Source organism: Elaeis guineensis, chromosome 1 (assembly GCF_000442705.2).
Source record: "Elaeis guineensis isolate ETL-2024a chromosome 1, EG11, whole genome shotgun sequence".
NCBI classification, from domain to species: domain Eukaryota; kingdom Viridiplantae; phylum Streptophyta; class Magnoliopsida; order Arecales; family Arecaceae; genus Elaeis; species Elaeis guineensis.
The window spans coordinates 97,611,573-97,627,370 of record NC_025993.2 but is presented as its reverse complement, the minus strand read 5'-3'; the positions used below and the strand labels follow the sequence as shown (position 1 = coordinate 97,627,370).

Below are 15,798 nucleotides of genomic sequence, written 5' to 3'. Positions count from 1 at the left end.
TTCAAAAATTCCAATTACAGAATTGTTATCAATATACTTGCGCACGTCATTAATCACCCCGTTGAAGGGCAACCCCTCTGCTATCAGTCATTAGAGCACCTACAAAAAAAAAAGAGTCAGACGGTATCCTACAACCAGTTCACATCCCCTTCCATAGTACAATTAGCCATACAGTCCGTGACTTGATTAGTTTATCTCGATACAAGAGTCACTTTATAAATCCTATTGATTGATTTTTATTGAATTTTATCATGTAACATAGGCAATTGCCTATATTATTGTCTGTTAGAGTTTCTGATCCAATTTATTACCATAGCAGGGTCGTCATCCAACCACACATATGGGGCCTGAAAATCATGCATTACAATTAAAATTTCTAACCATGCTACTGGTCGTTCTGCAACTGGAATAGAAAGGATAACAATAACTTGCCAGCAGTTCTCAACACCCTGTCCTGACGATCCTTTGTCACAGAATCTATAGCAACCTTATCAAGGGTCACAAAATATACACTAATATCTTCAACTTTAGATTTATCCAAATCATTCACCACATGCAACGTATTCGATAGGGCTGAGTAAATTACCGAAATCCAAAAAAATCCATCCAATCTGATCTGATAAATATTGATTTTGATCGGTTGAAAGATCTGAATTGGATCGAATCGAGTTGTAATTCATAAAAAATTTGATTAATTACGATCGATTCGATTTATATATTTTTAATCTGTATGAAATCGAATTTAATCGATCAATATAGTATTTTAATATTTAGACTGTTTGAGAAATTGAAAATAGATAATTATGATATATTTTGTACTGATTTATAGGTATAATGAAATTATTATATCTTAATTTCTATATGAATTGAATGATATATTGGTTTGTGATATTTAAAAATAATATTGGATCAATATTGAAGCCCCAACATATACAATCCATACGAATTCACTACAAACTATTAATTTTGGTTCCAAATGGCTTATATATAATAAACGATCGGCAATGAATTGAATTCTTTTCAATTTGATTGAATTCCATCTGATCAAATTTTTCTCTCAACCTTGTCTATTCGTGCTCCATCCAAATATTTAAACTTCCAACTCGCCGCCGTTGGAAACATCTGTTGGGATATACCGACTGACCCCCATACGCCGACTTACCTTCGAACCAGTCCGACCGATGACTGACGGATGACTCCAACGGACGACCCCGACGGATGACTCCGACAGACGATCCCGACCGACGACCCCGACCGACGACCGACGGACGACTCCGACGGACAATCTCGACGGACGACTCCTACCGACGACCGACGGACGACCCCGACGGACGACCCCGACGGACGACTCCGACAGACGACCCTGACAAACAATCCCGACGGACAACTCCGACGGACGACCCCAACCGACGACTCCGACCGACGACTGACGGACGACCCCGACCGACGACTCCGACAGACGACCCCGACCAACGACCCCGACCAACGACCCCGACGGACGACTCCGACGGATAACCCCGACGGACGACTCCGACCGACGACCAAGGACGACTCCGACGGACGACCCCGACCGACGACTCCGACCGACGACCGACGACCGACGAACGATCCCGACGGACAACTCCGACAGACGACCCCGACGGACAACTCTGACGGATGACCCCGACGGATGACTCCGATTGACGACCGACGGACGACTCCGACGCATGATCCCGACGGACGACTCTGACAGACGACCCTGACAGACGACCCCGACGGACAACTCTGACAGACGACCCCGACGGACGATTCCGACCGATGACCGACGGACGACTCCGACGGATGACTCCGATGGATGACTCCGACGGTCGGTGCCGACAATGACTACCGACAATGACTGCCGACAGTATCTGACCGAAGGTATGTTGGCCGAACAGACCCATACTGTTCCTGGCCAGCCTAGCGGCCGAACCTAAATCATCGACTCACTGTCGGGGGTGGCAGCCGACGTCCGACTTCCACAAAGCACCAGATCAGCTGACGGTGTTCTCGAGTCACCACCCGACATCCTGACAGCCGAATACCGGCATATAGTCGGCCAGCCCACCCAAACACCATACAACCGCTATAGGCAGTTGTCCTGTCAAGGACATGTGGCATGGCCGCCCTGGGGCATTGTCCTGCCAAGAACATAGATTAATCCTAATGACTTGATAGCCCACGGTGACTTGACAGCCTACGGCGACTTGACAGCCCCCGATGATTTGATAACTCACCAGTCGTCTGCACCATTAATGACGGGACCATACCGCATTTTACTATAAAACGGAGTAAGGCAACAGTATTGGGGATTTCTAAGTTCGAAGTCCCAAGTTCTAAGTCATGAGAAGCGCCTCTAAGCTCTTGAGCTCTCTTTCTTTCTCTCTCTCGCTGAGCCCCTGATTTTTCACTGTTGCCTAGTCTCCTCTCTGACTTGACCGTCGGAGGGTCTCCACCGGAGGCATCTTCGGTCTATGAGGACTTTTCTTGCAGGTGCGCGACACCGGCGATCGGGCGACGGGGGGGACTGACCGCAACAGATTTGGCACGCCAGGTAGGGGTACTCGACAGAGGTAAGCCAACGAGCTCCACAGAGCTTGAAAAATCTCTCGAAATGATGAAAATCAGAGCTCAGTGATCGAGAGCTACCGGGTCAGCGAGGCGCTCTTCCCGTCGGGAAGAGGCCCCTCCTTCACCTTCCATGGCGGAGCCCAGCTCTCTGCATCCGGTGGTAACTACGGAGGCGCAAATCGCGACGATCGTGCGGAAAATGACCGTTCTGACAGATGCGATCAAAAATCTTCAACAGCAATCGATTAAGTTGCCGCAACCGCCGACGGAACAACCAGCGGCGCACCCTATGCCGTCCGGAAGCAGCCGCCGACGTCTGCATCAACTTCCGTCTCCTCCTCAAGAGCAGCCGTCTCAGCACTCCCATCGAGAAAGAGCGAGGCGGCCACAGCGTGACACTCACCGGTCTCGACGTCCCTCTCTTTCCCAGCTGGAGCGGGCGAGGAAGGGGAAGCGGCCGCGGACACCGTCCGCCTCATTCTCACATTCTTCGGGAGGTTCGACTCCTGGGATTTCTCAACACCGATGGTTGGACGACTACAAACGTAAGTTTGAAGAGATCGACCATCGGCTTGCCCAGCTCCAGGCGGATGGTCAGAAGTCTTCGAACGACGTCGACTTTCGGACCACCCAACATCTCCCCCGATTTATCCTCGACGAACCGATCCCTAGTCGGTTCAAGATGCCTCACGTGGAGCCTTACGACGGCTCCACTGACCCAGTTGACCATCTGGAGAGCTACAAGGCTCTCATGACAATCCAGGGGGCAACCGATGCCCTCCTCTGCATCGGCTTCCCCACCACGCTTCGTAAAGCTGCCAGGGCCTGGTACTCCGGCCTCCGCTCGAGGAGTATCCATTCCTTCCGACAGCTCGAGCATTCTTTCGTGGCCCACTTCAGCACCAGTCGGAAGCCACCGCGAACCTCGGACAGTCTTTTCTCCCTCAAACAGGGAGAAAGCGAGACGCTCCGACACTTTGTGGCCCGATTCAACGCGGCCACACTTGAGGTCTCGATTATCTCGGCCATGAAGAGGGGACTAAGGGGGTCCCGATTCACCTATTTCTTGGACAAAACCCTCCCCCAGACGTATATCGAGTTGCTGGAGTACGTGTATAAATACATACATGCGGACGAAGGAGCTTTCGACCGACGTCTGACCGAGGGCACGGGTCAGAAGGAGAAGCGGAAGAAAAATCGGGCTCCTGCTAAACCCAGCGGGCCCCACCGATAGATGGGTCTCGCCCTGACAATGGAGTCTGAGACTGATGCATCACAGGTATGACTCCTACACCCCTCTCTCCGCTCCTCGTGCGCAGATCCTGATAGAGATCGAAGGAGCGGAGTATCTACGACGGCCTCAGCCTCTGAAGGCAAAGGGCCCCGACCAACGTAACCCGATCGCTGAATCTACGACGGCCTCAGCCTCTGAAGGCAAAGGGCCTCGACCAAAGCAGCTCGATCATCGATCGTCGAATCTACGGCTCGATCGCCGATCATCGAATTTACGGCTCGATCGTCGATCGTCAAATCTACGGCTCGATCGCCGAACCGACGGCCTCAACCTCTGAAGGCAAAGGGCCCCGACCAACGTAACCCGATCACCGAATCTACGATGGCCTCGGCCTCTGAAAGCAAAGGGCCTCGACCAAAGCGGCTCGATCGCCGATCGCCGAATCTACGGCTCGATCGTCGATCGCCGAATCTACGGCTCGATCGTCGATCGCCAAATCTACGGCCCGATCGCCGAACTGACGGTCTCGGCCTCTGAAGGCAAAGGGCCTCGACCAACACAATCCGATCACCGAACCAACGACTCGATCGCCGACCAATGCGGCTCGATCGCCGATCGTCGAATCCACGGCTCGATCGTCGATCGCTGAATCGACGGCCTCCGCCTCTAAGGGCAAAAGGCCTCGACCAACGCGGCTGGCTAACTTGCCGACTTAGCTTCGACTAAGAGCGGCAAAACTCTAAGACGACCGCAGTTCGACTTGCGACATACCGACTTGATCACGATCGGTTGAAGGATATTCGGCTTGCCACCATTTATCATACATCCTGACGTACACGTCCGACCAAAGGCCGGACAATGGATATTCGATTTGCCATCATTATCCTATCCGAATACGTCGGACGTTACTCGACTATCGGATACGTCGGATGCTACTCGACTATCAGACTCTACGGGATAATCGTGTCATGCTACATTCGGAGGTTGGCCGACCTCCGACCCGACGTGCACACTCGACCTACAATCGGGACGACCGACATCGGATCGTTCGTTGATGTGATCGCTAGAGTTGGGGCAAGACGTGACGGAAAACCACTCCTTTCGTCCGAAGCCGTCGCCCACATGTTCACACGAGCCAACACGACATCGGACTCAGGAGTGGGGGGGACAACTGTTGGGATATACCGACTGACCCCCATACGCCGACTTACCCTCAGACCGATCCGACCGACGACCGACGGACGACTCCGACGGATGACCCCAACGGACGACTCCGACAGACGACCCCAACGGACTACTCCGACCAACGACCGACGGACGACTCCGACGGACGACCCCGACGGACGACTCCGACGGACGACCCCGACGGACGAGTCCAACCGACGACCGACGGACGACCCCGACGGACAATTCTGATAGACGACCCCAACGGATGACTCCGATGGACGACCCCGACGGACGACTCCGACCGACGACCGACGGACGACTCCGACCGACGACCGACGGATGACTCCGATGGACGACCCCGACGGACGACTCCGACAGACGCCCTGACCGATGACCCCGACGGACGACTCCGACAGACGACCCCGACGGACGACTCCAACCGACGACCGACAGACGACTCCGACGGACGACCCCGACGGATGACTCCGACCGACGACCGATGGACGATCCCAACGGACGACTCCGACAGACGACCCCGACAGACGACCCCGACGGACGACTCCGACGGACGACCCCGACGGACGACTCCGACAGACGACCTTGACAGACGACCCCGACGGACAACTCCGACGGACGACCCCGACGGACGACTCCAACCGATGACCGACGGACGACTCTGACAGACCACCTCGACGGACGACTCTGACGGACGACCCCGACGGTCGGCGCCGACAATGACTGCCGACAATGGCTACTGACAGTATCCGGTCGAAGGTATGCTGGCTGAACAGACCCATACTGTTCCTGGCCAGCCTAGCGACCGAATCCAAATCACCGACTCACTGTCAGGGGTGGCAGCCGACGTCCGACTTCCACAAGGTACCAGATCAGCTGACGATATTCTCGAGTCACCATCCGACGTTCCGACAGTCGAATACCGGCATATAGTCGGCTAGCCTACCCAAACGCCGTACAACCACTATGGGCAGTTGTCCTGTCAAGGACATGCAGCATGGCCGTCCTGGGGCATTGTCCTGTCAAGGATATAGATTAATCCTAGTGACTTGACTGCCCACGGTGACTTGACAGGTCTCGGTGATTTGACAACTCTCCAGTCATCTGCACCATTAATGGCGGGATCATACTGCGTTCTACTATAAAACGGGGTAAGGCAACAATATTGGAGAGTTCGAAGTTCGAAGTTCGAAGTTCGAAGTTCTAAATCACGAAAAGCACCTCTAAGCTCTTGAGCTCTCTTTCTTTCTCTCTCTCGTTGAGTCCGTGATTTTTCACTGTTGTCTAGTCTTCTTTCTGACTTGACCGTCGGAGGATCTCTGTCGGAGATATCTCCGATCTATGAGAATTTTTTTTGTAGGTGTGCGACATCGACGATCATGAGAGATTGGCTGCAACAACATCCGGCAATATTCTTTCCCCGCGAGCACCGGAAAATATCCTATGCTATTTTTTCCAATCCATCCACAACATTGATCCTGATCTTTTGAGATGCCTCCGCCAAAACTGCCAATTTCGTGCCAACTCATACCTTCCTTCCACGTCTCGAAAGTTTCTCATGATCGGTTCACGCATGTTGGGTAACTGACGTGGCAGCATCCGCGCCTTACAAACCCTGAGAAGGGGACCCCTCAGAGAAAATAATAAAATATTAAACACATGTTCTCCTCTACCTCATTTGCTCATAGAAATTCTATGTGGGAAATTGATCAACGGACAAGATCTTTTCTTTGAAACATTAGCAACGGTGGATCAAGCTGTCGCATATTAATTCTTATGCTTGTACTTTTGAAATGGTAGCGTGCATCCCTATCTCGTGCTCGTATTCTAGAATGCTCCCTCTGTCCCTTCTCTCCGTTTTCGTCCCCTGAAACCCACCACTATCTCGCGAGGGGTTTTGCACCTCCCGGTCCGCTTTTCTCCAAATTGCAAGGGTTTCCATTCTGAGCCGTTCGAGAATTCTAGGGTTTCGCAGTCGCCACCGCATCCATGGCGCCCGTCTTGAGCAGGAGCCTGGGCACCTCCTCTGTCTTGGCCTTCGGTTTCCCTTCTTCCCCGTTGGTCTCCAATCCTCGGAGAGCTGTGTCGTTTAGAAGCTCGTTTGTGCCCCCGTCCCTGCTTCCAAGGAAGGGCTTTCCTTCTGCTGGCTTGAGATGGAAACTGGAGAAGAGGGAGAGCCGGATGGTGGTCCGGTGTGACGCGGCTGTTGCGGATAAGGAAGCGGAGGAGGCTTCTGGTGAGAAGTTTGAGTACCAGGCGGAGGTGCGGTTTCCTTTATCTTCTTAATTTCGGCTTGCTGCTTGTTGTTCTCTAAGTTTTGTTGATGAAAGTTGAGATTTTTGTCGTTATCTTTCGTTAGATTGCTCTAGTTTATTAATTCTTTAGCGGTTGTGGATTGGAGTGGGTTTCTTGCGTTTTTCTGAAATGGTCTTATCCTATTTATGTCTTCTGTTGAGCTCTGTTCTTGAAAGTTGAAATTTTTCTGTTGTCAAATTAAAAAGTTGCGGTCTTTTTCTCTCAAAAGGAAACTCCCATTCTGTCTGTTCATCCTGAGCATTTTTGTTATATGTTTGACCTGTTTCTGTTAATTTGATTCATACTTATTTTTTCACAAGCGGTTGGTTCTACATATGATATTTGCAGGTCAGCCGCCTATTGGATTTGATAGTTCATAGTTTGTACAGCCACAAAGAAGTGTTTCTTCGCGAGCTTGTAAGGTTGGTATTGGTAATTACCCTTGATGTATTTTCAAAGATCTGGCATGACAGTCATGTGGAATATATGCTTTCACTAATCTGATTTTGTTCATATGCTTCTATGCATCCTTTGCATCAAGTAGTAATAGGCCAGTCAATGGGTATTTCCAATAGTTTGTTCAATAGATGGATTTCAAGAAGCAAGAATACCCTATAAGTTTGAACTGGTTCTTTATATATTTACTACATTTTGAAAGCATTATTTTGCTTGTCTACTTCATTTCTAAAATATGCTTCATGGAGGAAATTTGAATACTTACTGGTGATAGATGAAAATAGTCAAATAATGATTGTTTCTATGTTTCCTTTCTGCATATGCAAGCAAAATGATGGCTTTAAAGGGTTCAAATGTGGTGTGAATGGTGACAAAAAAAAAAAAAAAATTCAGTTATGCATCTTAATCAAAGGGTTTAGAATAATATATTTTTGTTGACAGTTTTCCTGTCAATCTCCTTTTTTTCTTATTTTACAAGAAAATTATATCAGGTGATCATCGTGGCAATTTTTTGTGGATCATAAATTTCTGGAATCTTAAAGGCATGGGGTTTGATTACCACCCACTTGTTAGTTAACCATGTGTCAAACTTCTAGTCTGAATGTCAGCTATTTTTATATTGATGCTTAAGCCTATGCAGGAAAAAAAAGTATATCATCTCATGCAACATATCCGTTGATGTAAAATCCTGTTTGCATATTGTATGTTTAAAAGCTTTCAAGTAGAAATTAATAAGAAACCAAATTTAGTATTATGAAACGACAAAGAATACCATAAGACATGCTAAAAGCATAATAATAACTATAGAGGATTTGTTCATCGAGTAAAGGGGGGATATCAGCTTGTAAGATGTTATTTGCTTAAACCAAACTGATACTAAAGGAAGATGTAGAGCCATGTATCCAAAATTATTGTAAATTGAAATTCCAGCTTAAGGGAGCTAAATATGCACTAACAATGCTCCAACAGACTAATGAACAATGGAGCCTTTTTAGTAGATTGCCGGTATTCAGAAATTGCCCTACAGATGAAAAGGCGATCCTAGAACTATGTGCTTTAAAAATAACATGCAAATATTAACTATGGCTGAGGAACAGGTAGAGCTGATGAAGAGGTAGAAAGAACTCTTCTGAGGGCATCCTGGTAAATCTGCATGAGCCCAGTAACCAGCACCATATATTTTCATACATAGTTTCTTCTAATATGAGCAGGCACCTCTGCAAAATTCTAAAATCTTTATTATAAACAACACCATTTGCTGGATCCTTGTAGCATTATTTATGAACAAAAAATTAGCATTTCACCTGTTTGTAGGCTTCAAAAGGTGACATTTGTTATTCTCCATGAGTTGGTGTCAGCATTGTTTTTGTCATGTAGTCCTTGAGCTTGTAGGACATGCCCACCATATTTGGAAAACCAGAAGTGATAAGCATAATATTAACAATAGTATTCTCTAAATTCTAAACCTGCCAAGGAATCCGTACCAAACCAGCATGCCTCACTTTTTTTCAGATAGGACTGGCTTGAAACTTTTATTATCTGTGTTCTAACATTGCAGGCAAAGGATGCAGTTTCAAGAGAGTCATAATGTTTTTGTATAGATGAATAACTCCCAATGCAGATAATAATTTGCTACCTTGTTCAAGTCCAGGAAATACTGCTCTTAGGACCAGACAATCAGATTATCTTTTATAGGACATATCTGACTGTACTTTGTTTTCATGCAATGAGAGTTTCTTCTTTTATATGACCTACATAAATTATTTTTTGTGCTGTTTGATACTACTGCTGACTGATGTCATCTTTTTCAGTAATGCAAGTGATGCACTGGATAAGCTGAGATTTTTAAGTGTGACTGAACCTTCTTTACTTGGTGATGGTGGTGAGTTGGAGATACACATTAAGCCTGATCCAGATAATGGGACAATTACAATCAGGTGGGATAGTAAACTCCCTTTGTTTCTTTTGCTTCTAATTCTACAGTACATAATAAAATGTTTGAAATTGCAGTGATACTGGCATTGGAATGACCAAAGAAGAGCTTATCGATTGTCTTGGGACCATTGCACAGAGTGGAACTTCCAAATTCTTAAGTGCTCTCAAGGTACTGTTTTGTTCTTTATGATATCTGACTTAACAATATAACATTGTTATGTTACTGTATTGCTTATTTGTTAATGTGTAGTGGGTAAACCTAGCTGGCTTTTGCTTCAGTCTTTAGATCACTAATTTAAGATCTTTAAATGTATAGGAGAACAAGGATGTTGGGGCAGACAATGGTTTAATTGGTCAATTTGGTGTTGGATTCTATTCAGCTTTCCTTGTTGCAGACAAGGTTTGGAACTTGTCATTGTTGAATAATATTTTATTTGTGGTTGCTAGTGTGTAAATTCACATTAGATGCATTTTCTTACTCCTTTTTTTTTTGCTATCATTTTTTTGTGATGTTGCTAAAATAATGGCCTTTTATTTTTTGAAATGCAAAACCATTTTGAAATAGGTTGTTGTATCAACTAAGAGTCCAAAATCAGATAAGCAGTATGTCTGGGAAGCTGTGGCTGACAGTAGCTCATATGTGATACGAGAAGAGACTGATCCTGATAAGTTGCTAAAGCGTGGAACACAAGTTACTCTCTATCTAAGAGTATGAACTCTACTAGCCTTTTATATGGGTTACACGGATCTACTCAATAGGACTCTTATCATTTTGTTACTTCATCAGCCAGATGATAAGTTTGAGTTCGCAGAGCCCACAAAGATCCAGGGATTAGTCAAGAACTACTCACAGTTTGTGTCCTTCCCTATATACACTTGGCTGGAGAAATCAAGAACTGTAGAGGTGAGATTGTAGTTTGGGCATGCCAAATTTTTCTGTTGATCCCTCTTTTAGAAAATCATTATCAATAAGCATCTTTCAATTCTTGTTGTTCTTATATTTCTTGATAGGTGGAAGAAGAGGAACCTCCAAAAGAGGGTGAAGAAGAAAAACCAGAGGTAACTAGTGTTTTTGATGGTTGACAGCTTGTGGTAAATTGCCTTCATATAATGAGGCTGACTTATTTCCTGTTTGTTGTTAGGGTGAAAAGAAGATGAAGAAGAAAACTGTTACTGAGAAGTATTGGGACTGGGAATTGGCAAATGAAACAAAGCCTATATGGGTAACGTTTTGAATACAAATGCTCCAAAACATTCAATGAGAATCAACATTGTCTTAGGCAACTTTTCCCTTAAATGTCCCCATATTCTATCAATTTCTGGCTTTCTGATAACTTGATCTCTTGATCGAAATTTGTCTCTCTGCCGACATGTGTCACCTAAATTAGCAAAGGCTAAAGCTGGTTTATTTTTCTGTTTGTCGTTTTTCAGATGCGACATCCAAAAGAAGTTCAGAAAGATGAATACAATGAATTCTATAAGAAGACGTTCAATGAGTTCTTGGATCCTCTAGCATACATTCACTTCACCACAGAGGTGAGTGGTTCTGGAAGTCTACTGGGCTGATTTATAAAAGCTTCTAGGCAATTCATTTTCTAGGTGATTTTTTGTGAAATTGACTCAGTTCATTACATAACAGGGGGAGGTGGAATTCAGGAGTGTTCTTTACATACCAGGAATGGCACCTCTTAACAATGAAGACATAATAAATCCCAAGACAAAGAATATTCGCTTATATGTCAAACGTGTATTTATTTCCGATGATTTTGATGGTGAACTGGTATGTAGCCCCATATTCAAATGCAAGGTTGAGTAAATAAATTGTTAGTTTGATCATAGATTTCTCCATGTACATGCATGTTAATTTTCGACCTGCATGTTGAAATCTGAGTTGAATTAGTTGCTGAATTCAGTAGTCCAATTGCAGTTCCCTCGATACTTGAGCTTTGTGAAGGGTGTGGTGGATTCGAATGATCTTCCTCTCAATGTTTCTCGCGAGATTCTTCAAGAAAGCCGAATAGTAAGTCATCTGATATTTTGATGTAGACACTTTAAATCTTAGATTATTTAGTATACACCATATATATCTTAGGTTATTTGGCCATCTTAGTATTGATGTAAGCAATGTCTTAATGCATGCATTATAAATATTGTTTAGGCTTTTGATGTATTTTAATTTGCTTTCATCTTGACAACTCTTTTAAATGTATATTTTATATTGATAGGTGAGAATTATGCGGAAAAGGCTTGTGAGGAAAACATTTGATATGATCCAAGAAATATCTGAAAGTGAAGACAAGGAGGTGAGAAGTGTCTTAATTGGACTTTCTCTTTTCTTCCCCTCCCTCCCTCTCTCTCCCTCTCTCTGAACAAATCCCATTCTCTTTTGGAAGAATGTAGGATTTCATCATACTATATGAGACTAATGTTAAAATTAACTACTAATGTTTTGCAGGATTACAAGAAGTTCTGGGAGAATTTCGGCAAGCTTATCAAACTGGGATGTATTGAGGACTCGGGAAATCACAAGCGCCTTGCTCCTTTGTTGCGCTTCTATTCTTCTAAAAATGAGGAAGATATGATAAGCTTAGATCAGTATGTTGAGAACATGCCTGAGAACCAGAAGGCTATCTATTATTTGGCCACAGACAGCTTGAAAAGTGCCAAAACTGCGCCATTTTTAGAGAAGCTGGTCCAGAAAGATATTGAAGTAAGCATCCAGATGGATATCCACTGAGCAACTATTGTTAAATTGCTTTGTTTGAATATTTTGAATAATTATTCCCTGTTTCTTTTTTTTTTCCTTTTTTGCCTTTTTTTTCTTTTTCCTTTTTTTTGCTTCCTTAGGTTCTATATCTGGTAGAGCCAATTGATGAGGTCGCTATTCAGAACCTACAGACCTACAAAGAGAAAAAGTTTGTCGATATCAGTAAGGAAGATCTAGAATTGGGTGAGTGTTCTGAAATAACTGACAAATGATCAGTTGGAGCATTCAATTCGCATCCTCTCTTTTACTGTTATCTAGTTTCTGAATGTGCATCTGCTGATGATTTGAATTTTGATGTAGGTGATGAGGATGAGGTAAAAGAAAGAGAAAGCAAACAGGAATACAATCTTTTATGTGATTGGATAAAGCAACAGCTAGGTGATAAGGTTGCTAAAGTCCAAGTATCAAACCGGCTCAGTTCTTCACCATGTGTTCTTGTTTCTGGCAAATTTGGATGGTCTGCAAACATGGAAAGGTATACTCAAAAGTATAAATTGCTAAAAATTCATTTGAAAAATTAATCTAATCATGTAGTAATTCTATCTTTTGATACAACCATGTTTCTAAGCTTGCTTTTCTAAATTATGATATATACATGTGGTTCATAGGCTCATGAAAGCTCAAACTCTTGGCGACACATCAAGCTTAGAATTCATGAGAGGAAGAAGAATCTTAGAAATCAATCCAGATCATCCCATCATCAAAGACTTGAATGTAAGATTGTTTGACTAGATTTTTTTGCTTGTTGAATATTTGAGCAGTTCATTGTCCTAGTTAGACATACAACATGGTGTCAAATCTTTTGTGCTACATGGGGCGGGTGATGAATATATGGTCAGGGAGGCAGATACTTTTGTTCTAAATATGTTTGTCATCAGCCCAAGTTTGTCGGTACTGTGGCCTGCTCTACAGCTCTTCACCATTTCTAATGGAGACTATTTGCAGGCTGCCTGCAAGAATGACCCGAGCAGTGATGAAGCTAAGAGAGCTGTTGATTTATTGTATGATACTGCCTTAATCTCAAGTGGATACACTGTAAGTGAATCAAATCACTTTCCTTGCTTATGGTTCCACAGCAGAAATTGTGCTGATCTATGCTCCTTGTGCTTGTTTCTCTTCATCCAGCCTGACAGCCCAGCTGAGTTGGGGAGCAAGATTTATGAGATGATGGCAATTGCCCTTGGTGGAAGATGGGGAAGACTGGAATCTAGAGCAGCAACCGAAGAAGCTGATGCAGAAGCAAGTGCTGAATCAGGGTCTGGTGAAACCACTGAGGCAGAGGTGATTGAACCTTCAGAGGTGCGGGCTGAGAGTGATCCATGGAAGGATTGATTATTTTTTCACAGGGTAATCATCTTGTGGTATCAACTTTTTACGAAGGTGTGGGACACGAAATTTTGTTGCCTGAAGTCGAGGTCATCGAGTTGAAATGTGACCGAACGCAAGAACCCGCTGGCATGCTCGTTGGCCTTTGCGCTACTAATTTTGAAGGCTTTTGTATGTTATAGTAACTGTCATTTGTAAACAGTAAGAAAAAGATGAAGAGAAGTTACTTATGTCAGTTCTGAAATTATGCTGTCTTCCAAATCTTTCTGATTGGACTAATTTTGTACGGTAGAAACAGAGAGCGCTCTGCATGTTTGATCTCTTGCATGGTTGGATTGGATTCACCCACTTGGAAATTTTTAGGGTGCAGGTAGTCATTCTTGTATAACCGAGTTTGCATCCTCTCCAGTTTAAGGAGAATTGGAGAGATGGTTCATGGTTCTTTTTCTCCTGCAGCAATTGTGAGTGAATTGGTCCATTTGGTTATGGGACAAAGCAGCATCACTCAAATTACATCCATTTTGTAATATGGTCATGGTGTTATAACCTTATATAAAGGACGTTGGTAAGAAGGTCCCAGATGATGATTTCTGATTCCTTCCCGGAAAATGAGGTCTGATCCCTTTGACCTACAATCCCTTGTGTTCCCATTCTTTTTCTTCTTCTTCTTTTTCTGACATATGGAGTGCGGTAATATAAGTTGTTATTGCAGGTATTTCCTTATAAAATGGGTTTTTATTGCATGTATATCTTTATAAATTCTTTTCTTTACATGTCTGTGCGTGCTATTGAAAGAATGAATGATTGAAACAGCTTTGATGGGTAGGTGGGTTAAATTCTTTTCTTACATGTTTAAAGTACTTTCTATTATAATGGTTCTTTGGGTGATAAAGAGCTGAAAGCTATATTGGATAAAAGCTGAAAATTATATAGTATGATAGTTACATCTTGTACTCAAGATAGCCTACAACCCTTGACAAAAGTCCTGACAAAAAGGGAGCCCTTGGAACTCACTGAAACAAAAAGGAACTCCCAGACTTCAAAAGATGCAGGATGCACCACCAAAGATTAACACATACACGAAAAGTCTTGAACTCCAACAGCCTTAATGCAGAGACCTAGCAGCCGTCATGGTAGATAGAACAGTGAGGGTAATCAAATATATTAAAAGGTATAGACAACAGCATAGAATCGGAAGTAAAGAAATCCCACTACTAGTTCTTTTGCCTACCAACAAAAAGTAAGACCTCCGATCCAGATCAGTTAACAGGGGCACTTCTGCATACTCTAATAACAGCTTTAGCAGATGAGACAACTGCGGACCCTCAGAGTATAATAGGCCATATTCAAGTAACGAGAAGGCTGATCATATATGCAGTACTAGAATAGAGGGGAATAACTCACATATGAACTCAAAGCAACCATAAGTAGTGTTGCGGCCAATTCCCTCGTCGCCTGGTCGCCGGGAACGAGCGCCTGCAAAAAAGGAAGTCCACACAGACCGGTGGTGGCTCCGGCGGGGACCCTCCGACGGTCAAGTCAGAGAGGTGACTGGGCAACAGTGAAATGAAGACAGAGAGTTCAATCGAGAGAGAGAAAGAGAGAGTTAGAAGGAGCAAGCCTGTTGCTTCCAAGGCCCCTGCACTGTTGCCTTCCCCGACGTATATATAGTGGAGTGTGGTATGGCGCCGTCATTAATGGCGCGGACAATTGAGGAATCGTCAACTCACTGTAGATCGTCAGAGTCGCCGTGAAAGTGTCACGTCGCCGTGGGGCTGTCAAATCACTAGGGTTGACAATGCCTTAGGTGGGATAACGCCCATAGGTGGCAGTGCCGCATGCCGCTGTCAGGGCTGACAGTCTCTGGCAGCTGTACGGCGATCGGAGGAGTCGACCGTCCTTAGGTCGGTGGCCACTTGTGTGGCGTCGGACGAAGATTCGGGCCCCTCTGATAATCAGCCGGGCACGTTGCGAGAGTCGGCCATCGGACTCTCCGGTTCTGACGGTCGGGAGA

At 44.9% G+C, this 15,798-nt stretch overlaps 1 protein-coding gene across 1 annotated transcript; it reads left to right on the top strand.

The window, feature by feature from the left end:
* The first annotated feature begins 6,865 nt into the window (after positions 1-6,865).
* Positions 6,866-14,028, top strand: LOC105061087 (heat shock protein 90-5, chloroplastic). Its single transcript, XM_010945041.4, has 19 exons — positions 6,866-7,267; positions 7,649-7,722; positions 9,568-9,693; positions 9,767-9,860; positions 10,008-10,091; positions 10,257-10,400; positions 10,479-10,595; positions 10,703-10,750; positions 10,834-10,914; positions 11,123-11,227; positions 11,331-11,471; positions 11,619-11,711; positions 11,917-11,994; positions 12,147-12,401; positions 12,539-12,641; positions 12,759-12,933; positions 13,067-13,172; positions 13,404-13,493; positions 13,584-14,028. The coding sequence occupies exons 1-19, from the start codon at positions 6,995-6,997 to the stop codon at positions 13,788-13,790; spliced, it is 2,394 nt and encodes a 797-aa protein (XP_010943343.1). The 5' UTR covers positions 6,866-6,994; the 3' UTR covers positions 13,791-14,028.
* The last annotated feature ends 1,770 nt before the right edge of the window (positions 14,029-15,798 follow it).

Excerpts from the sequence above, each read along its gene's own strand:
- LOC105061087 (XM_010945041.4), top strand. The coding sequence starts at position 6,995 with ATGGCGCCCGTCTTGAGCAGGAGCCTGGGCACCTCCTCTGTCTTGGCC. Across the intron at positions 13,173-13,403 it reads CCATCATCAAAGACTTGAAT|GCTGCCTGCAAGAATGACCC; the intron begins GTAAGATTGTTT and ends GACTATTTGCAG. Across the intron at positions 13,494-13,583 it reads TAATCTCAAGTGGATACACT|CCTGACAGCCCAGCTGAGTT; the intron begins GTAAGTGAATCA and ends CTCTTCATCCAG.